At 48.0% G+C, this 27,382-nt stretch overlaps 1 protein-coding gene across 5 annotated transcripts in view; it reads right to left on the bottom strand.

Moving 5' to 3' along the window:
* The window catches only part of FHDC1 (FH2 domain containing 1), a 41,543-nt gene extending 15,101 nt beyond the window's left edge, over nt 1-26,442 (bottom strand). The window contains exons 1-6 of one of the 5 annotated variants that reach the window (XM_072724850.1): nt 26,274-26,442; nt 18,546-19,174; nt 9,858-9,919; nt 8,737-8,839; nt 2,610-2,695; nt 2,422-2,522 (exon numbers count right to left, since the gene is read on the bottom strand). In XM_072724850.1, coding sequence (XP_072580951.1) covers nt 2,422-2,522; nt 2,610-2,695; nt 8,737-8,839; nt 9,858-9,919; nt 18,546-19,037 — 844 coding nt within the window. In that variant the 5' untranslated portion in view covers nt 19,038-19,174; nt 26,274-26,442. Of the gene's footprint in view, nt 1-2,421; nt 2,523-2,609; nt 2,696-8,736; nt 8,840-9,857; nt 9,920-18,545; nt 19,175-24,020; nt 24,199-24,550; nt 24,663-24,882; nt 24,994-25,131; nt 25,218-26,273 lie in introns of those variants that run through there. The other 4 variants (XM_072724853.1, XM_072724855.1, XM_072724852.1 and 1 more) reach the window with 4 other exon arrangements.
* Nucleotides 26,443-27,382: the final 940 nt, after the last annotated feature.

Genomic DNA, 27,382 nt, shown 5'->3' with positions numbered 1-27,382 from the left:
ATCCCAGGACTCCAGGATCACACCCCGAGCTGAAGGCAGACACTCAACTGCTGAGCCACCCAGGCGTCCCATAAACTAGTTCTTTAAACACAGAAGCTTTTGTACACACATGTATGCAAATTAACAATATTAAAAATTGTTAAGGTATTTAAAAAGCTAAGTTTGGTGATTATTAAAATAACAGTATACATAGATAATAAAAAGTCACCTATGAATTTTTTATATGCTCCATTAAGTGTGGTATTACTTTCAAAAAAGTATACTTGGATCACTGCCTGCATTATGTTATCTAAGAAAGCCAGTATTTGAAGGTTAACCAGATAAGAAACGTTTCCACCATGCCCGCAAATTTGCATGGCTCAATATGAAAACTATTCCATCTCGTTGTGAACGAGAGGAACAGCCCTTCCAAAGTGGCTGCAATAGCCCTGGTGTGTACAGAAGAAATTTTAAAAGGCCTCCCTATTGCAAGAAGAAAAACTGCCCTTAATTCTTAGTCTCCTCTCTAAACTGAAGAAAATACGATGGGCTGAAGAGCAAACTTTATCTCCACACAGGCCAGAGCAATTAAACAGGAAAACTGAATAGGAATCAACAGTTCTATAATGACTAGAAATCCAGAAAACCACCCAGAGGAACTCAGGCTGGCACTGAACACACTGGAAAATGTGAGGGTTAGGGAGCCCCAGATATCTGCCTTGGAGATGAGGAGTGCCCACACATGTACTTGGCCTGTTTGCTCAGTGCCATAAATGCCAGAGGGTAAAACTTCATCACTATGGAGTGAGACAGGAGAGCAACCGCAAGGAGTCTACCCAAGCTCGGTAAGCAAGTTGGCAAAGAAATGAGAATGACCCCTTGCCCCTCTCAAATGTAAATAGCCCATAAGGTGTTAGAGTAGTAAGAGGAATCAGGTGGGAGAAGACACAGAGCAGAACCACTAGGTACCTGCAGAAAAGTCACACTGGAGATGTCCAGAAGGAGTCAGGAGGAAAGGAGGTATGCTTCTGGAAAAGGAGGTCCTAGGCACCAGAAGCCAGAGGATGGGAGGCAGCGTGCGGCTGGCCTAAGTGCCCGGGCTTGGAGCACACTCACATATACTACACACACTGCACACACACAGAAAACTGACCTAGGAGAACAACAGGGGCCAGCTGCAACCAGGGGTTTACTCTAAAGCTTGGGATGAAAGAAATCTTTTATGAGAGAAGAATATGCTAATTAATTAATTGGTCAATTAATCAGGGAGGAAAGTAAATGGCAATAAACCTTAATTGTTATTCCAGGTAATATCTTATTTTCCTTTTTATGGTGTATCAGAATTAGGACTTTGCATTTCTCATTTCAACTGAATAGTTTTTTAAAACAAACTGCTACCGGGGCAGCCCCGGTGGCTCAGCAGTTTAGCACCGCCTTCAGCCCAGGGCCTGATCATGGAGACCAGGGATCAAGTCCCATGTTGGGCTCCCTGCGTGGAGCCTGCTTCTCCCTCTGCCTGTGTCTCGGCCTCTCCCTCTGTGTCTCTCATGAATAGATAAATAAAATCTTAAAAAAAAAAAAAAAAAAAAAACTGCTACCAAACGGGTGTAGGCACTGTGGAAAATAGTATGGAGGTTGCCTCAAAAAACGAAAAATAGAACTACCATATGATCTAGTAATTCCAGTACTATTTACTCCAAAGACTGAAAACAGTAACTCAAAGGGATACATGCATCCCTTTATTTATTGGGGCATTATTTACAACAGCCAAAATATGGAAGCAACCCAAGTGTCCATCAATAGATGGATGGATAAGGAAGATATAGTGTATATACATACAATGGAATAATATTCAGCCATCAGAAAGAATAAAATCTTGCCATTTGTAACAACATGGATGGCTCTAAAGGGTATAATGCGGGCAGCCCGGGTGGCTCAGTCGGTTAAGCAGCTGACTTTGGCTCAGGTCATGATCCCAGGGTCCCAGGACTGAGCACCACACTGGGCTCCCTGCTCAGGGTAGAGTCTGCTTCTCCCTCTCCCTCTGCTCCCCCCCCCCCCGCTTGTGCTTGCTCTTGCTCTATAAATAAATAAATACATACATACATACATAAATACATAAATAAAATCTTTAAAAAAATTAGAAGACTGCTTACTAAAAAGAATAAAACCTAAAATAAAGTGCTATCACCAAAATTAATAAAAACAAATTACATGAAGCATCATGTGAGGGATCCCTGGGTGGCTCAGCAGTTTAGTGCCGGCCTTTAAAGGCCCAGGTATGATCCTGGGGTCCCAGGATCGAGTCCCACATGGGGCTCCCAGCATGGAGCCTGCTTCTCCCTCTGCCTGTGTCTCTGTCTCTCTCTCTCTCTGCGTCTCTCATGAATAAATAAATAAAATCTTAAAAAACAAACAAACAAACATCATGTGTTCACATACCTTTTGTAGCAGTTTTTAGAATTGTTATGTCTGTGTATAGAGAAGAACAAGAAGGTAAAAATTCCTTCTTTAGCACCATGGCTTCAATCCGAAGTGAATAGCTGGAAAATAAAAAGCAAAACTGTAGAATTTGATGTCATTAATTTTAAAACCTTGCTCTGTAAAGAACAGTGACAGATGATCCTTACTTTGGCACCTGAATCAGGTAGTGCAGAAAGGAGTCCGCCAGGGACAACTTGGACACATCTCCACTAAATGTTTTTAATTTCTTTATCTAAAAGACAAACAGAAAAAAGGGTACAGAAGAAAATAACTTGTGATTAAAATGTAACATTATTTTAGATTTCATCTTAGAATTCCTGTAAGAAAATAAGATTTCGGTGCTAAATTCAAATTAATAAAAACGTAGACCTAAGGAGAGATGGAAAAGGAAATCATCACATCCACTATGTTGGATGAGGAGAAACCAAACAAATTAGAAGGAGAAGTGCTGCATCATGTGTCTAAGTGTAAACGATCCCAAGAACCAGAGCCACAGGAATCCTCAGGGAAGTTACTAAAGGGTCAGTCCTAAGGTTGAAAATTTTCTGTAAATTATAATCTGGAAGGGAGATCACTGGGAGAAGAAAGAAGAGACTGGGTCGTCATTATAACTGGGTCCTCTAGGTCCCTAATGAATATTTTGGCTACAGGGGATCCCTGGGTGGCGCAGGGGTTTGGCGCCTGCCTTTGGCCCAGGGCGCAATCCTGGAGACCCGGGATCGAATCCCGCGTCGGGCTCCCTGCATGGAGCCTGCTTCTCCCTCTGCCTTGTCTCTGCCTGTGTGTGTGTGTGTGTGTGTGTGTGTGTGTGTGTGTGTGTGTGAGAGAGAGAGAGAGACTATCATGAATAAATAAATAAAATCTTTAAAATAAAAGAATATTTTGGCTACAGAATACTCCAGACTGGGTGAGGGCTAATAGACCTTTCTGGGGCCAAGTCCCCCCGCCACACACACAGAACAGCTTTATAAGAAGGGGCTACTGTGTGCTGAGGAGGGTACACATGGCTCTCCAGCAGCAAGAGAAAGAGAGAAAGAGGTGGCTTAAGTAGCTGAGGGGTTAATGTCAAGACTTCCCCTATGAAAAAGATCAGGTAATAAAACAGGATGGACAGTCAGGTGTCATTCTAGAAATTTTTAAGAAGCATCCACTATGCCCCCGTCCCGTCCACGCTCCATGCACACACCACAGGCGTGGGGAAAAGACTAGAAGGACCCGCCTAAACGAGGTGACAGGATTATAGGGACTATTATTTTCTACTGCTGCTCGTTTTTATTTCCTAAAATGTCTACAATGATCATGCGTTACTCTTGTAAAAAATTAAACTCAACTAAAAGGGATTCTTTCAACCGTAGCAAAGAAAAACAAAAGACTTCTGACACAGGAATACAGCCAAACAGCTAGCAGGTGGGGATGGAAGCAAAGAGAAAGTCCTCAAACTGCCATCATCAGAGCAAGTCAGTGCCTTCCTCACACAGAAACCTGGACCAACCCGACGGCAGAAACTTTTCTACGTCTGCCGTAGTAGAGGGTCTTCTGACAAAAATACTTTATGGTAAACAGAATCTTGGGACTATGAGTCAACCAGACCGCTTATCTCTGCAGCTGACTGCTGCCAGTTAGCCCTGACCACTTTCCAATGCTCTCTGTACTCTCTTCCATCCCCTGGATCATGGCGGGTGCCCACAAAAATAACACGACTTTTCAGTGTCTTGAAAGACAGGAAATGACAATCAGAAGCAGAGAGGAGGGAATATCTGCAAAGATTCTCCAACGGAAGTATCTACGTCAACTACCTGAAAATACAAAATTTAACAGTGCAGATGCACACCCTAGACTTAACTCTGGTGCTGAAGACTACAGGTCCCCCCCTCACCCAAATGGGCAGAAAATAACCATTTATAGAATTGCATTACTTCCTCTACTTTTAGGGCCCCAAACTGATTTTTACCATTTTTAGCCATTCTCAATGTAAGGGCAGATGGAATTTCTGGTTTAGCTAAACCCAAATCAGTGCCTCGCTGCTGAACTGAAAAAGCCATAGGATGAATCCTGATCCCTTGTGAACTAGAGTTTAGCAATTCACTATATATGGGCAGGGGCAGAGTGAGGTTGTACCTTTCATAAGACCCATCTATGCAGCATGTGCAAAGCTTCTGAAAATAACAGCACAATTTTCTGTCTAAAGCATAAGACTAGGTCATGCTAAATAAACTTGGTAGATATTTCTATTAAACATGTGCTCAACTGTAACTGAACAATGATTAATCTCCTTCACTTATATAAAGAGCTAACAATGTTTATGGATTTCAAGAGAATGGTGATGGAAAGATAGTATTTAATTTAAATGCCATGTATACAGTTCTTAATTCCATTTCAAAATGAGACTTATGTTCATTAAGAGGGATTACTGTACCTTCACAGTGGTAGGGAGGTAAAAGAGAGAGGTGAACAAACCCTATAATTATTGTGCATTCTCGTCATCATCAAAAAGCATTTATCAAACATTGTTAGGCATAATTTTGTTGGCTGAGCCAAGTGACTCTCATTATGACCTGGCTGTGCTCGGTTTCTGTCCTAATAGCACGCAGCATGCTCCTGGAGCCTCACACATTCCAAAGTGCAGACTTCCTTCATCCCATCTAATTCCACTCACATGGCCTTGAAATAGCAAGATTTCCCACCAGTGGACTCACCCGAGAGAAGACCCTGGGGGCCCTCTTCCCTAACATTCTCCCCTCAGGGGCAGAGTCAGCAAAGAAGGTAGAGATGAGCTGATGAAAATGTCAGAGGAGGCAACCAAACTGTTGCCGGAGAGAACAGAAATTTTCTACCACCTTCCAGCCCTGCCTGTTGTCCCTGACAGCGATGCAGGGATGGGGCACGGGCCCCAGCGGAGGGAAGGGCCCGCAGGCTGCGTGCGGGCTCCCTTCCACCATCCACCCAGCTCCTACTCCAGACTCCTCCTTGTCCCCTTTCTGGGGACAGGAATACTTACTCAGGACAACGAACCCATTCCCAGGGCTTTTATTTCTGGGTCTACCTTCTTCCTCTGCAAGTTTTTTTTTTTTTTTTTTTAAGATTTTATTTACTTATTCATGAGAGACAGAGAGAGAGAGGCAGAGACACAGGCGGAGGGAGGAGCAGGCTCCATGCAGGGAGCCCGAGGCCGAGGTAGGACTCGATCCCGGGACCCCAGGATCACGCCCCGGGCGAAGGCAGGCGCCACCGTGAGCGTGAGCAGAAGGCAAGGTGAACCAACAGGCCAGAGAGAAGATCTGTGGTGCAGGGCGGAGAAATCCTGAAAACAAATTAACCTTCTGCCGGCTTGTCAGCGGAGAGCGCGGCCGCAGAGGGCTGTTTCCGCTCCTTTTCCAACACGCAGATAAGATTAGGGATCACCCGAGGGGCGATGACAAGGCCGGGGGGGCGGCGCGAGGCGGGGCTCGGAGAACCTCTGCCCTTCCTTCCTCCAGCGAACCGCTCTGGGGTCAGACGAGTCACGCGCAAGCCCACCTCCCTCTCCGGCCCACCGGCCATGCGACCCTGGAGCACTTCTAGCTAAGCCGTGCGAGCCTCAGTTTCCCGGCTGCAAAGTGACCAGCATCTGCGCTGTCGCTGCACGGAGTCAGCGCAGAAGAGGCGCAAGACCATCAGAGCGACGACTTGGTGGCTTCCCACGGGCCACGCGCTGGGACACATCCTCTCGCTCGGCTGGACTGTGCCCTGCCCAGTGCCTGGGACACGGGGACAGCCTCGATAAATGTTTAGTCCCTTCTTGTGCTAAAAGTGAGCGCAGGATGTTACACAAGGCTCAGCAACACGAGCTACGCAGACACTTGTGCACGTATTAACACACTGCTGCCACGTTCCTGGACCTCTCTCCCCCTGGGCCCTGGACTCCTCGGCCTCTTCCCCAGGCTCCACCCTCTCCCCAAGCCCCTGGGGCTGGCCCCTGTGGGGGGGGGTTCCAAGGGCCCCTCGGGGCTCGAGCAAGGCCAGGGCATGGGCCCCCCAGCCTGTCTGCCAGCACCGCTGGGCGGCTTAGGGAGGGGCGCGCCTGCTGGGCCTGTCAGGGTGTTCCTGCTGAAGGAAGCTCCCAGCTGAGTGTGGAGGGTGTGGTGAACTGAAGCCAAGAGGCAGTAATGTAAACAAGAAGTGTGACCAAGTTTGTCGGAGATTCAGAGCGAAGATGACCCCGCCGGCAGGAGGGTGACAGGAGAAGCAGCTGCGGCCTGGTTCGGAGGGGGAGCCAGTTCCTGATCCCGGGGCAGTTCCAGCGCAGCAGGCCGCGGGCTGGGGGGGGGGGGGGGGTCAGGGACAGGCCCAGGACTCTGGGCAGCGCGCCTGGGGGGGTTTAGTCACCTTGCCCACCCCGAGACATCTCCTCTTTGAATTACGCCCCCCCCCCCCCCCCCAACACACACAACTCAGAGCTTTTTTAAACCTGGGAGGCTCCACAGCTAAGTTGCTTTGAAATATCCCTGAGTCTCCCGAAGCCTGCACCTTCTCTAATCAGCTCTGAATTTAAAATTAGAAAGGAAGATGTTAGGGAAACCGTATTTGATCGCCCACCTCTTCATGGCACGAAGCTGGCAGCCTCCCTCACGCCTAACCTCCGTTCAGTTAGAAATTTCTAAGAGCCTTTCGGAGCACACTCCCACGTATTATCACAATCACATCCGATCGTCACTTAAAGGAGAGAGGAGGGCAGTCAGGAGTGGGCACCAGAGCAAGCCCTAAGGAAGGGGCATGAGAAAAGCCCAAGCAGGAATAAGGTTTCGAGAACCACTCAATGTTTTTAAAATTCCAATGAATTAAACCCTATTTATCCTAATTAAAGACTTTTGAAACTCTCATTCTCTACATTAGAAAAAAAAAAAAAAAAAGACTAAAGACTGTTAAGTATCTAAGATCCAGGGTAAATTATAATTTGATGTACCTTTCTCTCAAGACTTTAAGATCCTTTATTATCATTAATAAATGCTGGTAGTTAATCTTGGCTTAGGTAAATTACACTTAATTTGCAAACAGAAAACCTGACACAGAGAGAGGTTCAGATTATCAAATATACCTAGGACGCCCAGTTACCTAGTAAGACCCTTGAGCTGGCACTGTGAGTTTATCACTGATTGATGTGGAAGAGAATGTTCAGATATATACTCCTCTTGTCATTTATGGCACTAAAATCAAATTCCATAAATTATGTGTGGGAAGAGGAGTGGGATGGGGGAGAGAGGAACCAGCAATATGGGTAAAAGGAGAACTTAGACTTTTTACTTTGTAAGAGTCTACATTATTCAAATGTTTGTAAGCACAGGTATTCATGTCATTTCTTACTGAATTTTTTCAGGGTCTCCTTCTTCAGAAAAAAAAAGGCAACATTCTGGTTTGGTTTTTTTTGTTTCTGTTTTTTCTATGAAGCTCCTAACCATTCAACAGTTTAGTTAATTCAGTCCAAAAAAAAAAAAAAAAAAGATCAATAACTTTATATTGCGGTACTACATTGCTATCAAAACAATTTTACCTTTCAGTCAATTACAGAGACAATATTTATTAACAGTTTACCTATCTCTCCAAAATTTTAGAGCATCTTTATTCAAAAGTGGTTCCCTCTCATTTTTTTGTATAAAAAGTACACATATTTATAAAATAACCTGGGTACAGCTTAGGCAAAACCCATCACTGGTGATGGAAAAGGAAACCAGGGATCCCTGGGTGGCAGAGCGGTTTGGCGCCTGCCTTTGGCCCAGGGCGCGATCCTGGAGACCCGGGATCGAATCCCACATCAGGCTCCCGGTGCATGGAGCCTGCTTCTCCCTCTGCCTGTGTCTCTGCCTCTCTCTCTCTCTCTCTCTGTGACTATCATAAATAAATAAATTAATTAAAAAAAAATTAAAAAAAAAAAAAAAAAGGGAAACCAAAGTTTACTGAGGTCTCATGTGCCAAGAGCCACGTTCGATGCATGGCTAGGGTTTCAGCATCCTGGCAATTCAGTGAGGCAGGCACCATCATCCTCGCTGCAAGGGCGCAGAAACTAAGTTCACTGGAGTTAGGAAATTTGCCCAAGCAAGGGTACAGGTGCAGTTTTAAGCATCGACTCCCTAACTCGGCAACAAATGTTCTCTCTGCTAGGTCACTTTTTACTTTTATGTGAGAAAACTCTGGCTCTGGGTAGCAGAGTGACCTTCCCATGTGAGTTCTGACACCCTGAAAAATATTCAGCTTTTATCACACTCCTAATATCTAAAACTCATGTGCCAAATTCCTTACCTCCTCTGACTCCGGCAGAAGCTTCAGAAATTCGCGCAATGTCTCTGATCCATAATGCTCGCTCTTTCCTTGATGAATATCTTCTACAATGGACTGAGGAGACCTTGAAGAGGCAATAATCAGATTCCATTTCACGTTTGTTGGAGGGCCGAAGAAATACAAGTCAGTAGAAATTAAAACAAATCACCTCTATCCTTTTTCCACCCAGCCCTTCTTTCCAGTCTGAGGGATGTGACCTGCTGTGTCAGTGATCACAGGAGCCCCACTGCCAGGGGAAGCGGGGATCCTGACACACCACCCAGGGGCCCCTTTACCCAGAAGCCCATCCTCGGGCATTCCAGAAAAGCTAAATGTGACAGCAACCACTGAGAGTCTTACTGGGAGAAGAAAAGCCATCCCCTGTGGTCACGTGGAAACCTGTGGAGCCTCTCCTTTCCACTTTAGAATACTGGCACTTTTTCTTTTTCTTTTTCTTTTTTTTTTTTTAAAGATTTTATTGATTTATTCATGAGAGACACAGAGAGAAGGACACCTGGGTGGTTCAGTGATTGAGCATCTGCCTTCGGCTCAGGGCGTGATCTCGGTTCTGGGATAGAGTCCTACATCGGGCTCCCTGCGAGGAGCCTGCTTCTCCCTCTGCCTATGTCTCTCATCAATAAATAAGTAATCTTAAAAAAAAAAAAAGAGAGAGACACACACACACACACACACAAACACACAGAGAGAGAGAGGCAGAGACATAGGCGGATGCTCAACCACTGAGCCCTCCAGGTGCCCCTAGAATACTGGCATTTAACCACTGCCAACCAACCAGTCCAACCTTTGCTGAGGGGCAACACTACAGATGAATTTATAAATTCCCTGGCATGACAGGCTTGAGCAGATCCCCTCAGGCAACTGCCTGTACTTCAAGCCACCAGGTTATGTTTTCATGCAGGGAAACAGCAGAGAGTGACAGGCACTTGCATACTCATCACACCATGTGTCTAAGGAGGATATGTAGGTATGCAGAATGACTTTCGCTCATATTAGAAGCTGAATTTTCAGCTCAGCCACACCCATAGACTGATGCTGACAGCATGGATGTGACTAAAGTTGCAAATGGGTGCAAAAAACCTTACTTCTTAAATTGCTTAAGAAATATCCCAATGTTCATGCTCCGTTTTGCATCCACGATAGTAATCTGGAAAAAAACAGATACATGTAAGACTATTAAAGTACAAATTAGAAGAGCTGGACGGAAGGAGAGAATTATAACCTATCAAAAAACAACATTATTAAAAAAAAAACACTATTTTAGAAGAGAAATATGTAAATCTGATTATTAGTCAATACACCTAATATAGTTTTGCAAATATTAAAATATCATTTCCCCAAACTTACTGCAATTATCTATTTCCTTAGCTATAATAACTATACAGGTCTATTTTAATCTTATATAACTTTTTTTTGAGAGAGTGAGAGAATATGCATGTGCATAAACTGGGGGAGGGGCAGAGGAAGAGGGAGAGAGAATCCCAAGCAGGCTTCACACTCAGTGCAGGGCCCGGCCAGGGCTTGATTTCAAAACCCTGAGATCACGACCTGAGCCGAAATCAAGAATCAGTCGTGGGGCACCTGCACGGCTCAGTAGGTTAGGCATCTGCCTTCAGCTCAGGTCATGATCCCAAGGTCCTGCAATCGAGCCCCATGTTGGGCTCCCTATTTAGTGGGGAGTCTGCTCCCTCTGCCTCTGTCTCCTGCTCCCCCTACTTACGCTCTCTGTCAAATAAATACATAAAATCTTCAAAAAAAAAAAAAAAAAGAGTCATCATGCTCTCTGTCAAATAAATACATAAAATCTTCAAAAAAAAAAAAAAAAAAAGAGTCAGATGCTTAACTGATTGAGCCACCTAGGTGCCCCAATCTTATATAATTTTTAATGAACAATGTATATTATTTTTTTTAATTTAGCAGTTTCCTCTTAGAATAACATAGCCTTTGTGTAAAGTCCAAATTTGAAAAACAAGGGTCTTAGCATAGCCAGATCATATGGGATTTGAACTAAGAAAGTAAATAAATAACTCAAGATATTGCAGAGTCCCAACCCTGATTTAGGGATATAAGAGGACCAATACTATTATTTCGGAAATGTAATAAAATTAATTTTTTTCTAAAACAAAAATTTCTTTCCATTGAGAAAGAATATTTATGCCCTTTAGGGGGAGGTAAGAAAGTCTCCTATATTTTATTTACTCAGAATTTAAAAAGGAAAACTCTTGTGCTGTATTTCACCAAGTCTAAGACGCTTGTTAACATCTCCAGAATCAGGATGCATCTTTGATTTAAGGAAATATGGTGCCATTCTAATGTACCGGCAAAACCCAGATTGGGGCTGCAACAGGTTTTAGCTGTTCAAAATTAGTAACTGGACAGGATTTTATCAGTCTGGAAATTAGAACCCTTTTTGGCAGGGGGTGAGGAGGATGTTATTATTAAACGCAGAAGCCATTTCTTTTCTCTGGAAGGAAATATCCAAGATGCAGGGAGGAAAGATCACCTAAAAACTGCCACAGTGTGTTTTTTTGTTTTGTTTTCACCCATTTTTTGGTGAAGGGAGACTAGCTAAAACAGGAATGTTATGATTCTCTTCCTTTCCAAATGGATGTGATTCATTTGTGAACAAAAGAGAATCGGGTTTCAAATTAAATTCCTGTTCTCCAGGCCTTCGAAGTTTATAAGCAGCAGCATGAACTGTTAACCAAACTTAATGGCACTTCCTGACTATAAGGTTAAATTGTCACAGGACTATGGCTGCCTTCTTTTGAAGGCTAATCTTAAACAATCACGTTATTTACTATCCTAGGGCTTCATCTCATGTTCCTGCAATCACCTGCCAGCCATAAAATAAACTCCCGAGTGAACAGGGCAGGCTCCTTACTGGAATCCTACCCGGTTCAAGTTTGGGGTGAAGGGAGGGGGAGAATCAAAACCTGTCAAACCCAACACCTTTTAACGAGGAAAGCCCACACGAGACAGAGGAACCTACATTTAGTGAGACAGAAAACTACGTGTATTATTGTAATTCATCAATTAAAAAGCCGCAAGTAAGAACACGTATACTGATACAGAGACATACTGATCCAAAGCACTTCCTCGGGACTCACGTCTACCCAGAATGAAGAAAAAAACGTATTTGCTACTCGGCTCATTAAATCACCACCTATTTGACACCTGTCACCTGTTTGACAGATAAGGAAACCGAGCCTCGACGCATCATGTTTTATGCCTCGTCTTGTTTTATACCTTCCCCAGAGTAACGTGAGAACACAAATGCTAGCCTGGGTCTTTCTGGTTCCTTCTGTCTGGTTCCTGTGAGTTTCCATGTCGCTGAGGATACAGGAGCACAGAGCAGTGGCACTGTTCCCCCACCAGCCGTGGACTGGTATCCACACCCATGCGCTTCTCCGGGAATGGGGGCAGCTGTGTAGACACCATCCATGGGGCCTGGCCAAGGCCTCTGGGGGCCCAGGGCTGTGTGTGCGGGACGGTGGGTAGAAATCGTTTCTCCCGGTGAAGACAGCCTCGACGAGCTGCTGTCAGGCTTGGGCAGCAGCTGCCTCCAACGCTTAGGCAGAGCTTCAGAAACTGGTCACCAGTTTACGAGGATTCAGCAATAATCCTAAGGGAAAACCTGGGCTGGCCGTCGCTGGGCACCTGACAGGGCGAACAAAGTCTCATCCTACCACCAGGAAGATGAGACTACTAATGGCGATCCAGGGACAGTCCCTCTCTCCCCACGTCCTCTAGTGCCTAGTGCCCGGGCGGCTCTTCCTCCCAGGCTCCCCCACTCGATCCTTCCAAGGCGGTGTTGCACAAGTGCTTGTTCAAGCCCTTTAAAGCGGGTTATCGTTTCACGTGTTAATTAGCTTATCTTACTCCCCAAATGCTTGCCATCTCAAAGCTGGGCAATTCAGGAACCCCTGGATGTGGGACCAGGTGGTGTTCTGTTTTGTCTTCTTAAGATTTTATTTATATATTTTGATAGAGAGAGAGAGAGAGAGAGAGAGAGAGAGGGAGCAGCAGAGGGGAGAGGGAGGCTCAGCAGAGCCTCAGACAGGGCTCGATCCCAACACCCCCAGACCATGACCTGGCTGGAGGCAGATGCCCAACAAACTAGGCCCCCCAAGTGCCCCCAGGTGGTGTTTGGGAATCATCCAGAGCAGTGGACTCTGCATGTGCTGGCTGCGCAGGAGGAGACAGACAGCCCCAGGGAAAAGCGTGAACCAACCCGGCTCTCCGCCTGCCCGCAGGTCCAATCAACAGAAACCCACGTTTCTGGACACCGCAGGAAAGGGAGGCAGGACCCCCACTGAAGTCAGGGCCTGTCACAGCAGGTAGAGCCGGGGCACTACGGACTCATGGGCTTTCCCGTCACGGGCCACTGCAGAGGTACATGCCATCCCTAGCGAAAGAAGGAGAATATAAGGTCATATGCTCAACTCACGCCATCCTGAGGACTTCCCAGCAGGATGTGAGGGGGCCCTGCGACAGAAGCAGTCTCCCCGCAGAGCCCTGAGACCACAGCACCCGGTCAAGGGTGTGCTGGGCTATACCACTCCTTTGGTCCAGCCTCCAAATAAGCGGGCCTAGTGTGTCCTACAATTTCTGTTCGCTCCTCTCCTAAGGAGTCACCAGTCTGCCTCCCATATTCCTTAAGGGAAGAAACAGCTCTTGTGTTTTAGCTGCGGTAAAATATACAGAACATCTGCCATCTTAACCATTTTTACTTTTTGAAGTGATCTCTACACCCAACAGAGGGCTCAAACTCATGACTCCAAGGTCAAGGGTCGACTGAGCCAGCCAGGTGTCCCCCTCCTTAACCATTTTTAAATGGTCAGTGGCATTAAGTGCATCCACATTGTTCAGTACAACCATCCCCACATCCCCCCGGTACACGCATCTACAGAACCCTTCCCACCTTGCAGAATTGAAACCCCTTAAATCGTAACTCCCCGTTCCCTCCTTCCTTCAGCTCCTGGCAACCACCCTTCTACTTTCTGTTGCAAAGAATTTGACTATTCTTAGTAATGTCACATAAGTGGAATCATATTATGTTTGTCCTTTTGTGATGGGTTTATTTCACTTAGTATAACGTCCTCAAGGTAGAAGAAGAAATTTTTAACCTACTTTTGTTTCAATATGTCAAAGAGGGCTTCCTTGACTACTTAAGTACCACTGAGTAGTGGTTATTTCAATGCTACATCAAATTCAGAAAAGCAAAATTAAAAAAAAAAATCTTCCCACATCCTCTTATATAAGACATAGCTTTTGGTTTCTGATGTGGCTTTTTTTGTTTGTTTGTTTTCATTTTCTTTTTATTTTTGGTTGGCTGCCAATTGGGATATGTCCCAGCCTGGGTTTGGGGGAAAAGTTGAGAAAGAATAACCAATAACCTGAATTAGCATGGAAGAGTAAGATGTTACTTCCCAGAAATTAAAAAAAAAAAAATCTACCTTCCATCCTTCCTTCCTCTCTCTTTTTCTAATAAGCAATTTTAGTTATTTCTTACATGGTATTATTGTAAATTGTAAACATTACTACAGATACCATATTGAATGATCTCACATGTTCCAACATTTGTGGCTTTTTTCCTTTTTTTATTTCACTTTTATTAAGGTAAATTAGCAAATAAAATTGTAAGATATTTAAGGTGTATATCATGTTATTTGACATATGTAAACATGGTGGACGGATTCCCATCTAGTTAATTACCACATCCATCACCTCCCGGTGATCTTTTTGTCCTCCTTTTCACTGACAGCACTTAAAATTCTACTCTCTTGGGGCACTTGGGTGGCTCAGTGGTTGAGTGTCCGCCTTTGGCTCAGGTCATGACCCCGGGGTCCTGGGATCAAGTCCCACATCAGGCTCCCTGCATGGAGCCTGCTTCTCCCTCTGCCTGTGTGTCTTTCATGAATAAATAGATAAAATCTATAAAAGTAAAATAAAATTCTACTCTTAGCAAATTTCAATTCTACAACAGTGTTATCAACTGTGGTCACCATGTTTTATATTGTAGCCTCAGGCCTCGTTCATATTGTGTTTTGTCAATCCCAATTTTGATCATATTGATCTCATATTGATACATACTCCCTTTGCTCCCTTGGTTCAGTTCTGCCAGCTGTTAACTTTTAATTTCCTTTGGAGGATACCAATCAGCTAAGACTGTGCCTTCCTCTAAGAGCATTTCAGATTCTAGAGGGAAACAAGCACAGACCCGACTAACCAGTATGAGTGCCGATGATGCTCTAAGGGAACTGGGGAGCAGTGGGGAGCACATAGACAGGGAACTTCTCAGGGATGAGATCAATGAACTCCAAAAAGAAGGTGGAGTTTGAGCTCTTTTTATTATTATCCCCAGTAATATATTTTTGTTACTTCTAATTATTTTATTGCAGTTTAATTATTATTGTCACACTTGTGGTCTCCTCCAGTTGATTTTTAGGTATCAAAAACACAAGGATAGTCATATTTGATAACCTTTCCCTCCCTTCCCCCTTAACTATATGTTCTAACTTGCTATATTTTGAGTGTTGTTCTTCCTCAATTACCCATTCCTGAACCCAGCTCTTTTTTATCTTCCAGCAACTTCTTTCTTTGGAGTATAATGAAACTTATTTGCAATGCTTTATAAGCCCTTTAAAGTAGGAGCCAACCACATAATGGCAGGTCATTTCTGTAAGAGGTTATTATAGTTCCAGGGGACATTATCCGATCCCCGACATGTTTGAACCTCTGGAATTATGGCCTGTGGGGTAGCAGGTTGGGATGCCATGTTTCCAGGCTCAGGATGGGTCACTCTGCCAAACAGAGTATTCTCCACTCAATGTGCACAGGTGGTGAGAACCAGTACTTTCAACCCTGGATTCCATTTACTACCGAGTAAATCGGAAGATTTATTACTGGATCTTGTGAAACTATCACTCTGCTGAGTTGTAATTTCCTTAGACGAAAGTCTAATGAGGGAAGAAAATAGCATGTACTGCATTCTTTTACTGCAGGAAAAAAAAAAAAGTATATAATACTTCTAGCCATGTTGGGAAATAGCATGAAAAACTGAAAATAATCTGGATAACCCTGTTATGTGACAATATTACCCAACACACACTTAAATCCATCCACCTAAACCACTTATCCTACCTGAATGTTAAAGAGTTGAAAAGTTAAATTATCTTATGACACAAGGTCACGGTGATTTAATTTTCCTATCTAGTAGCTGTCTCTCAGATTAGAACCTCAAGTGTTAAAAGTAAAAATATTTGCACACCCATATTCATAGCAGCAGATTCACAATAGCTAAAAGGTGGAGGCAACCCAAATATCCATTGATGGATAACTAGATAAACAAAATGTGGTATATACATACAATGGAATATCATTCAGCCTTAAAATTCTGACACATACTACGACACGGTTGAATGTTAGGGACATTATGCAAGGTGAAATACTCCAGTCACAAAGACACATACTGCCTGATTCCACTTCTATAAGGCCACGTAGAGTGGTCAAATTCTCAGAGTCAAAGTAGAAGGGGCTGCAGGGAGGAGGGAGTGGGGCGATTTCACGGACACAATGCTGCAATTCTGCAAGATGGGAAGAGTTCCGGGGAAGTGTGGTAGGGATGGCTGTACAACCATGTGAATGCATTTAATGACGCTGAACAGAACATTTATAAATGGTTAAGATGGCAAACGGAATGTGTATTTTATCACAATTAAAAATTATTACTTGATTTCAGGTATTTTTTAAGGGAAAGGAAAAAAAGGTGAAGATGTATCTGGGGAGGGGAGGGGAGAGAGAGATGAGAGGAAGACTTTTTATTCCTGAAATTTAGATGTGGCCTAGAAATGGACATTTCTGCTTCGGCTGTACGCAGGGAAAGATGCTACACTCCCTGCTACTTCGCTCCTTCTCAGAGTGCTGCTGAACCTCCCTTGAATTAGCAGACATGAAGCTACAAGTTCCTAGTAGGCCCTTGAACTATCATTTGCCAAAATAAATGTCTCCAATTTATAAAGGATGCCACCCGTTCTAACCTGGTAGCTGCCTCCCCAGCAGCATGGTGAGCTAGGCCCCTGTCTGTTCCAGGGGTTTTCCTGAGACTTGTGTTCTATGTCCCACCGTACCCAGCCACCCTTCCCTTCGACATTCTTGAAATTCAGTAAGTGGAGCTAGGAAACAATGGTGAGAAATGCCCTACTGTACAGGGAATCTCTGCTGGAAGCTGGGGCAAAGGCCAGGGTACTAAGGAAATGACTTCTTGCTCCTTCCAATACTGAAAGGATGCACGCTAAGAAATAAAAGGACCTTGCATAAAGGGAAGAGCAGGGAAAGCCTGAGTTCAGCAGGGGAGGGCACGAGGGACTGTCCTAAAGACTTCCGCTCAATTTTATTTCACAGTTCATGCTTGATCCTAATCCCAGCATTCTCTACATTTTATAGTTAATAGACTCTCGACTAGGGATCCCTGGGTGGCGCAGTGGTTTGGCGCCTGCCTTTGGCCCAGGGCACGATCCTGGAGACCCGGGATCGAATCCCACGTCAAGCTCCCGGTGCATGGAGCCTGCTTCTCCCTCTGCCTCTCTCTCTCTCTCTCTCTCTCTCTCTCTGTGTGTGACTATCATAAATAAATAAAAATAAATAAAAAATGAATAGACTCTCGACTATTTCAACCACCAATTTCAAGGACCCCCAAGTGAAGTCATGGAGAGAAGTAGTTAACGTGTTCCTGAGCCAGAGAAAAGAGGTCAATACTGTCAGCTTGACAAATCAATTATGCAGAGAGGCGCTACTTCATCCCAGAGCCCTGCCCACTTTCTTACCTGATCTACTCCATCTTTGACCTATTTTCTCTGCTCCTGTACAACAGATTTTAAAAATGATACATTTGTTGCTCCCCCTTTTCCTTTTTGGTGGGCAATGCTCTTTCCTTCCCATCTCTAGTTTCCTAAGTACTTCTGCTAATAAGCAGAGGCCTCTCAATTTATTGTTTCTAAACAGGGTACTTTCAAATGCAATTTTTAACTCTATAATATAGACAGTGATTGGGAGCTCTCAAGCTATGCTTTCCGTGAACTTCTTACAATCTGTTAGCTCTCCTTAGTTCTCAGTGTAAGACATTTATTGCTAACTGGGAATATGCTTCCTAGAAAATCCACCTAAAGCTAGCCTTAGGTTTTGAACTCTCTGGAATCTCTATTCCACAATGGCCACAGTTCAATTCAGAGCTCTGAGGAATGAAGGCTATCTCATAACACTTAGGGAAGGGAAAACTAGAGGGAAAAACACGGGTAAAATCTTAAGGATGCGTATTAGTTAATGGTGCATTTAACAAAGGCCATTTTGTCTCCAAAAGTTCCAGTTAATCTCAGTTTAGCTGAGTTCAGGAACTCAGGTTTTTGTTTAGACAGAGACTAATAATGTGGACTTCGGCAGAACTGCTCCACCAGGGGAAACCGCAGCAGATGTGCTGGAGACAGGGCAGTGCTGAGAGGCCAAAGAACGATGGCCCCACATAGCATGTTCTCAGCGTGAGCTCATAATCCACCGGGATGTCTGGGAGGATGTGGCATGCATGCTTCTTATGCTTTTTTGCTAGTCAGCTCAAGCTCATCATATGAGGCCCTTTTCTATCATTTCCAGAGCACATTTACTTGCATGATCTTATGTCTTAGTGACCGAGCAACTTGCGAAATGCACACACCCTTCCAAACATACAACAACGCAGCATGCAGAGGATCATCCCTCCGCGATCGATCCGTTCTTACCTCTTCCCTAGCATCCCGGAAGGATGAATTTAAAGTTCCTCCTCTCCTAGAAAGGGAAGACTTGGTAGTATCTTCTTGCTGCCCAAAGAGTTCCTCAATGGTCTTTGTATCAATCTGGTAGTCATGCTGCTGCCTGGCGGCCAAAGTCCAGATATTGGTTTTGCCACGAACTTGCTCCTCTGGAATGGTTTTCCAAAAAAAGCTTCTCATCCGCCTTTTCTTCCCAAGGTGGCTGTAGCCATTCATGTGAGAGGCTGGGGGTAGTCCCGGAGGGGGAGGTGGGGGCGGAGGCCCCCCAGGGAGTGGAGGTGGGGGGGGAGGAGGAGGAGAGGGAGGAAACCCCTCCCCTGAATGCAGACATGGTGGAGGTGGAGGGGGTGGAGGAGGAGGAGGGGGCGGCGGTGGTGTCTGCCCAATCATGAATCCGGCTCCTGGGCCAATAGTCCCATTTTCTTTATCGCTGACCAAGGAGACACAATTCATAACATGCATAGTACTGTTGCCTTCTAAGGAGATAATTTCTTGGCCTTGGGGAAGCAGACACAAACATCAAACTCGTGTCATACTTTTTCACTCGCTGGTCCGCTGCCAGAGAAAAAGCCAACCGTGTTGTGTGTCATCTTCCAAACCTACAGAGATAAAACAATTTTAAACCGGGCCAGGAAAATATCTGAATATTAGCTATTCCCTTCCGAGCCTAGTGCCAGTCCCCCTCGAGCGGCTGGGTATTACAATCAGTGAGAGGCAACACATCCAAAAGAGCATAAAAAGGGACTAATACTTTTCTAAACATGAACCAAACAAATTTTACTGCCTGGAAATGCTGGCAAAGCAACAGCAACAAACTCAAACTTGGAAACCTTCCATTAATCAATAAAACACATATTTATTGAGAACCTGCTATAAGTTCAGCAAGTATGGCTCACTTCATGAATAAACTACTTGTTCATTAACTGGCTCATTTTCTTTGGGCAATGGATACTCAACCCCCAGGGAAATTACCCAAATGGCTGAAGTATTAGGTATTAGTGTACGACCCTGCCTTTCTCCAGTATGGACATGTCCCCTACCAATCACTTGGTCAAAGGGCATCCTCTGCCTTGCATGTAATAGGGCATTTGGAAATGATAAAATAGTGACCAAACTCATTCCCCCAGAGTCAGGGCCACCATGTACCTGCTCCCTCTGGTCACGTGGCTTCCCTGCAAATGAAAGAACACTAGATGTGAAGATTAAAGGCTGTAGCTCTAAATCCAGCTTTACTGCTTACATTTTAGACAAGTCACTTCACCTCACAAGACTTCAGTTTTGTCATTTGTAAAACTAGGAGGTTGGGATCCATTCCATGACTTCTCTCAGTGCTCCCAATGCTAACATTTTAGATTCTAGTTAAGCCACTCTTTCAGAAACAATCAGAACTTCATGCCTACCTCTTCTGTGACACTATTAGCAGAGGAGACACACACAATGATATGCTGCCCATATCATACCTGCCACTTGTCTACCCCTTATCCACACAGTCATTGAGTTATTTTGGTGGCTTGTGTTTTCACTGGCCTTTAAATGTTTCTTCCAGTATTGAGTTGTTAGGGACTTGAAGTGAAAACAGAGGTCAAAACAACTAGATTTCTTCAAATATAAGGACAGGTTAATGAAGGATGTGGGAAAAGGGACCCCATGCAGGCTATGAAGTCAGCACCCCAACTATGTGGACATGTAGACGGTTTCCTCCAGGACATAAAGGGGCCAGATTTTTTTAGACTGGACTTCTGCACATAATTACCCTTTTATAGCATCACTGTCAAAGCTCACTTAACCAACACACATTGGTCAAACAATACTAGATTACGCAGGAGTAAACCGTCTGATAGCACTAATTCAAATACAATGAAATTCTTTACACAGAACCACGTATAAAAGGCAAGACTGCCTTGGGAATAAAAAGTGGAGACTCCAGAAATAGGCTGTTTTTTCCTCAGATCTCAGTTCTGCTACTTTTTAAATGTGCAACCTGAGGTGAAGTAGGCTGTTGAACCTATGTCTCAGCATCCTCATCTATACTATAAAGATATATTGTTTCATTGGTTTGCATAAGAATGAACGAGCTAATACATGTACCAAGATGCCTCGTACATAGTTCATTATTAACAATAACCACTGTCATATATACATAGGATTTCTCTTTACTTTCACAGGTATTACATTTTCTTTAAAATATATATTGGGTTGGGACACCTGGGTGGCTCAGCAGTTTAGCGCCTGCCTTTGGCCCAGGGCATGATCCTGGAGTCCCACAGTCTCCCTCTGCCTATGTCTCTGCATCTCTCTCTCTCTCCGTCTCTCATGAATAAATTAATAAAATCTTTTAAAAAAATACATATGTATTGCGTTTATGGATAAAATGCTAAGTTACTCCAGGCTGCTAGAAAAATCCCCTTAATAGTTCCATTCTTTACTAGTTTTGTCCTTTTTTCAGTACTCAGTGACTATGTTATTATTTTATCTCTAAATTACAAGAACAGGGGTGCCTGGGTTGTTCAGTCAGTTAAGTGTCCAATTTTTGATTTTGGCTCAGGTCACAATTTCAGGGTTCAGAGATCGAGCCCTGCATCGGGCTCCCCACTGGGCATGGTCCAGCCGGCTTAAGAGTCTCTCTCTGCCCCTCCCCCCCCATAGTCAATGAATAATAAATTGCAAATACAAATATTTTTATTAGGGACACCTGGGTGGCTCAGCCATTGAGTGTCTGCCTTCGGCTCAGGGTGTGATCCTGGGGTCCAGGATCAAGTCCCCTATGGGGCTCCCTGTGGGGAGTCTGCTTCTCCCTCTGCCTATGTCTCTGCCTGTATCTCTGCCTGTATCTCTCATGAATAAATAAAATCCTTAAACAACTGTTTTTATGAAACATTTGAATACTTTCGAAAACTATATATGGGTAGAAGATAGCACTGCCAGCTACTAACTGGAATTTTTTTTTTTTTTTTTTTTATCTTTTTAGCCATGTAGAAGTGTTTATCAGTGACATTACGAACATCCGCAGCGTCGTGCAGCCATCACCACTGGAAAATTTTTTAGAAAGTAAAACTGAAATTATTTATCCAAGTCAACTTACAGCTCACTGGAGATGCAACTGACTTTTAAAAGGAGTTTTCATAATTACCATTAGGGGCATAACTAGGCTGTTTTCATAGTTGGCACCCCTTGAGCAATGACTCATTGTCAATTACAGTTTATAGTTACATTTGAACTCTTCTTTTTTCAAGACTGCACAGGAAATCTTGGCAGTTTATCCTTACATAGTTTAAAACACTTCTGTACATAAAATATCTCATGTATTGAAGAGCTGCTAATCCTCCAATTCACCTCTAACTGCAGATATGCTGACTCGTATAGATTATTCCTGTTAAGAATGGCAATAACCTTACAAAGTCCCATCCTAGAAAGCAGCAACTCACTCAGTGCTGCCTAAGTATATGCACAGATGTGCCATTAAACCTCACCGAGCAAATACAGAGACACTAAAAAGAGTGAGAAAGACTATACCTCAGGTTGTACACGAGCACTAGTTTCTAACACTAACACTTTTGAGTACTGGGCATTGCACCAAAGTACCAGATAAAAGCTTGTCAAAGTAAAAAAGTGACATGTGTTAAGTTACGTGCTGCCGTGTAATTCTAACCACTGCCCCATCTTGAGAAAGAATGTTATTTTTAAAAGTTAGAAGAACAAAATAAAATTTACAACACTGTTACTGGTATGTTGTCTGGCTAATTTTTTCCCAGGGTAACAAATAAGGATCCCAGGCCCCCAACAGCTTCTAATGAATAAATCCTCCAGCAATGATTAGCTAAGATGCTAATGCTTTTACTACTGGCTTCAATAGGGCTTTGATAGGGCTTTCCCTCTGGCCAGGATTTCCAATGTCAAACAGACAGGAAAAAGAGAGTGCAGACAGACATTCTAACCCTTTCCACAGCCTTATAACATGTTAAAACAGAGGATACATAAAGAACATTTGATTTACTAAGGGTCTGGGCCCCAGTAGAGATGCAAACGCATACTCTCCAAGCGTACTAGAACACAGGTAGTGCCACAGCCCTAAAAACAACATTGCAGCCCTAAAAACGCTGTTTCTCACAGCTGCTGACTGCCAGCAGGAACAATGGAATTAGCCTTGGCTCTGTCTGGAAAATGTCAAGCGTCCCATCAATCTCTCCACGGCAGACAGAGACAGGTTTGTATTTAACATCTCACCTATAGGTTGGGGACCTCAGCGACAGGGAGGACAGCCATGAAGGCTGACAAATGCCCAGCCCTAAGTAAAATGTAGAGCTGTCACTGGAAGGCTCTCAAGATGAGAACTTTTCAAGTCCCGGAGTGCTGATCATGACCTACCAGGGGTGTGTCTAAGTGATGGACCCTTTAGGGAAGCTGTAGCTCAACTAAGCATCTTTTTAACTATGTGAATTTTTACTAAGCGGGTGCTGGGACCAGGTCTTTGGCCTTGAGCCGATCAGCAAGCAGAAAGTCTTAGAATGCAAATGTTCCTAAGGGTCTTCAAAGAAGCCCTCTGGCCTCAACTGCCAGCACTGCTTTGCTCCTGGGGAGAAGCCTGAAGCTCTCTGGCTCCCTTGAAGGGAGCGGGTGGGAGGGAAGAAGAGAGAATATATAGGTTTCATTTCAAGGTGTATTTCGGAGGAAAACACGTTCCTGAAAGTCAGTTCAGTGCTCGGGATTTTCCTGAAAGAGGGTTCGTGGGACCCTGTTGCTCAGCTGGTCACTCACGCTCTAGGCCAACAATAACCAAAAGTAAACGTCAAGGAAAACCCTCCAGAAAGCTTTTTCCCCTTCATTTCTGACTTGTGTCAGGGATGAGGTGGGAGCCCAAGAGCTGGCCCCCACCCTGCTGACGACAATGGGGGGGCGGGGGCAGAGCAAGCCGGGTTTGGGGAGAAAACAGGGTGAGGAGAGTGCAGGCGAGTCTAAAATGGAATTCTTGCTCTCCTCTAATTCACTGGGAAAGTCCAGTCCCCGACCACGCAGCTTCCAAAGCCGCTCCCGACCCGCGACCCCACGGGCCCGGGTGCGGACCCGCAGCCCCCCCCCCCCCCCCCCCACGGCCGAGCGCAACGCCCGGGGCGCAGGGAGAAGCACGCGCGGCTTTGAACGTGCATGCTCAGTCGCTCCCAAGGTCCCCAAACCGAGGGGAAAAAAAAGAAAAAAAAAAGCAAACGAGCGCCAAAGGATGCTCGAGAGAGCGGGGAGGAAGCGCTCGCTACTCCTTCCAGGACGGCAACCGAGGGTCAGCGCAGGGCCGCAGACGGCCGAGCACCAGGGCAACTTCTGTGCAGGCGGAGCGCAGCGCACGCACCCCCGGGCCTGAAGAAGTCGGGCGAGGGACACACCGTAGTCTCCTAGGTCTCTGCACCGGCGAGCGACCCCCCCGGGTCCGGGGTACCCCCCCCCGCCACTCACCCCACGGCCGCGGCTGGCGGTGCAGGAGGCTCGGGCGCCGCGTCCGCCGGGATCGCAGGGAGCGCGCCGGCTTCCGAGGCGCCGCGGGGGCGGGGCGCGAGGTCCCCCCGCCGCGCGTCCTAATCTGCGCCGCGGCGGGAGCGGCGGGAGCGGCCCAGATAGGCGCCCTCACGGCCGGCGGGCTCGGCGGCGGCGGGGCAGGGCGCGCTCCGGACCGGGCGGGAACCAGCGAGCCTCCGCGCCCCGGAGCGCCGAGCGCCCACCCGGCCTCGGGCAGAGCCGCGGCGCGCCCGCCCCCCCGGGGCCCCTCGAGGCGGCCGCTCGGGGCGGGGCCGGGCGACCCCCCTCCCCCCGGCCCGCCCCCGCCCCGCCGCCCGGAGGACCCGCTCGCGGCCCGCCCCCGCCCCGCAGCCGCGCGGAGTCCCGAGGCCGGCGGGGAACGGGTCCCGGTGCTGGCGGCCGACGCGGGGCTGTCGCGGTCCGCGGAGCCGGGCTCCGCCCCGCCCTGGAGCCTCGGCGGCGGCACCTACCCAGGTCCCGGCTCCGGGTCCCGGGCGCGGGGGACGGGAGAGGCAGCCTCACGGCCGCACTGCGGCTCAGCCGAGGAGGGGCCGAGCCGGCAAAAAAAAAAAAAAAAAAAAAAAAAAGTCGAGGAGAGACTCGTGGTGTTTGGTGGGAGGATGAAAGCGAGAGCCCGCAGTCCCCGAGCTCGCGGCCCCGCGGCCCCGCCTCCTCCCGGGCCCCGCAGCCGAGGGCGCCGCTTCTGGCCGGCTCGCCCGGCCCGGCCGAGTGTGCAGGGGCAAGGGCCGCCGGGTCCTCGGCCCGCATCGCCCGGACGCGTCCCCGCCAACCCCGCACCCACTTTCGGGAGCGGCAAGTCGCGGCGCGCCCCGTGACCCAGCTCGTCCTCCCGACGCGGGTCCACACCCGCGGGCTCGGCCTCCGGGCACCGCTCGCCGTCCTCGCAGCCTGCGCCGCGCAGGCACCCAAGCCGCTGGGGGGCGGGGGGGAGCGGAGGGAGCGCGCGGGCCGCCCCAGCCTCGCCCGCGGCGCCGCAGCCCCCGCCCCGCCCCGCCCCCGCCCCCCGGGGTGCCCGCTCGGGCCCACTCACCGCGGCCGGCGCTCCGCGCGCTCCGCGCTCCCCGCTCCCCGCTCCCCGGCGCCGGCTCCCGGCGTCCGCAGCCGCGGCGGCTCGGGACCGCGAGGGGGCAGGGCGACGCGGGGCGGGGCTCGGCCGCGGCCGCAGGTAACAATGCGGCGGACCCGCCCGCTCCCGCCGCTGCCGGCGCCCGCCAAGGGCAGCACGCCCTTTCCTGCCCGGCCCCTGCCCCTTCCCCCTCCCGGCCTCCGAGCGCGGCGGCGCGGCGGCGCTCACCTGCGCCCGCCGGGGCCCGGGGGCCCGAAGCCGCCGCCCGCACGCCGCTCCCCGCACCCGGAGGCCCCGAGGGCGGCAGGGGCGGCGGGAACCCGACAGGTACGTGTGTGGAGGAGACCAGGTGTCCTCGTGCCAGCAGCGCGGGCACGCGCCGCGCCGGAGCCCGCAGGTGCTTCCCACCTGGCGGCCTCTCCGCAACCTCCCCGCCGCCCTTCCCCGCGCACACGCACACTCGGGCACACCCCCTCCGCGCGCACACTCGGGCACGTGCACACCCCCGCGCGCACACTCGGGCACGCATCCCCCCTCCGCGCGCACACTCGGGCACGTGCACACACACCCCCGCGCGCACACTCGGGCACGCACATCCCCTCCGCGCGCACACTCGGACACGTGCACACACCCCGCGCGCACACTCGGGCGCGCACCCGGGCACGCATCCCCCCTCCGCGCGCACGCTCCGGCGCGCACACTTGGACACGTGCACATACACCGCGCGCACACTCGGGCGCGCACCCGGGCACGCATCCCCCCTCCGCGCGCACGCTCCGGCGCGCACACTCGGGCACGCACCCACCGCGCACACGGGCACGCATCCCCCCACCGCGCGCACACTCGGGCACGCACCCACCGCACACTCGGGCACGCACCCACCGCGCGCACCCGGGCACGCACACGCCCACCGCGCGCACACTCGGGCACGCGCACACGCGCACACACAGGCGCGCGCCTGGCCCCCTGCGCCCCACGCTGGCGTCGCCCCGGGCAGCGTTCGGGGGCCCGGCCGGGTCCCTAGAAGCCGAGTCCCGGCCGAGCGGGGGCTCCCCAAGACGGCGGCTCCTGCCTGGGTGCTGCCAACCTGTAGGTTTGTTACTTACTTTTGTTTGTTGTAAATCCCCTCAGTGAGGATGGCTAACGGGAACCTCTCGGTTATCGTGAAGCAAAGCACAAAGTCCAGCGGAAGCCCGATCGCGTGAACCGACGCTGCCTGCGAAACAGTCCTCCGGGCGGAGAGGAGCGCAGCCGCATCTTTCCTCCGAGGACTTGTGAAGGCAGCGGGTGAGAAACGGAGGCAAAGAAGAGCCTTCCCTGGGCCAGGCAGCCTATGGGAAGTCAGCTGCAGGGGCGGGGAGGCGCCCTGCGCGGGGATGAAGTCATCCTTACCTTTGACTCGGTTAGCAGATAACAGACCACAGTTTTCCAGCCTCCGGTGCCTATGACTCTTGTCTCTCCACCCTGGTCTTCAACCCCTGAACTCCCACAACTGGTCCTCCAAGGAGATGGAAAAAGCGAAGCAAAAACAAAAACACAGTAAACAAAAACCAAAATCCGTGCCAGCCAACAGCCCGTTGAGTAGCCGTTGAACAGGCTTGTGCTGCAGTGAGGACTAGATCCCACCGAGACCACAGAAAACCTCAAGGAGTGGGAAATGTAGTAAAAGAGAACGCTCCATGCTCAGGGAGTTCATATTAATTCCAAAGGAATATGGCCCACACAGGCAGAAGTTTAATTAAGGAATTTCGAGGGGATCCCTGGGTGGCTCAGCGGTTTGGCGCTTGCCTTCGGCCCAGGATGTGATTCTGGGGTCCCAGGATCGAGTCCCACGTCGGGCTCCCTGCATGGAGCCTGCTTCTCCCTCTGCCTGTGTCTCTATCTCTCTGGGTCTCTCATGAATAAGTAAATAAAATCTTACAAAAAAAAAAAAAAAAAAGGAATTTCAAAATTGAGGAGTAGCAGGGTATCCTCTCCTTCTGTGTAGGCCTGGCTAGATGAAAGGTCTACACCCGCTGCACACTTCTTGCTCTTCGACACCCGCCCCCCCATCTAGGCTTCCCCCACACTGTACAAAGTATGCACTTTCAAATCAGCCACTTTTTTGAAGAGTCAAATCCAGTGACCCTTCCTCAACCCCGAGTCTTTGTGAGTCTTTTTGATCTCCATGCAGCATCCTGACCTACAGGCCTTCCCTCTGTCCCTCTGGCCTCCT

This window comes from Vulpes vulpes, chromosome 10, assembly GCF_048418805.1.
Source record: "Vulpes vulpes isolate BD-2025 chromosome 10, VulVul3, whole genome shotgun sequence".
In the NCBI taxonomy this organism is placed as follows: domain Eukaryota; kingdom Metazoa; phylum Chordata; class Mammalia; order Carnivora; family Canidae; genus Vulpes; species Vulpes vulpes.
The sequence above is the reverse complement of the archived record's forward strand: the minus strand, read 5'-3'. Positions and strand labels throughout refer to the sequence as shown.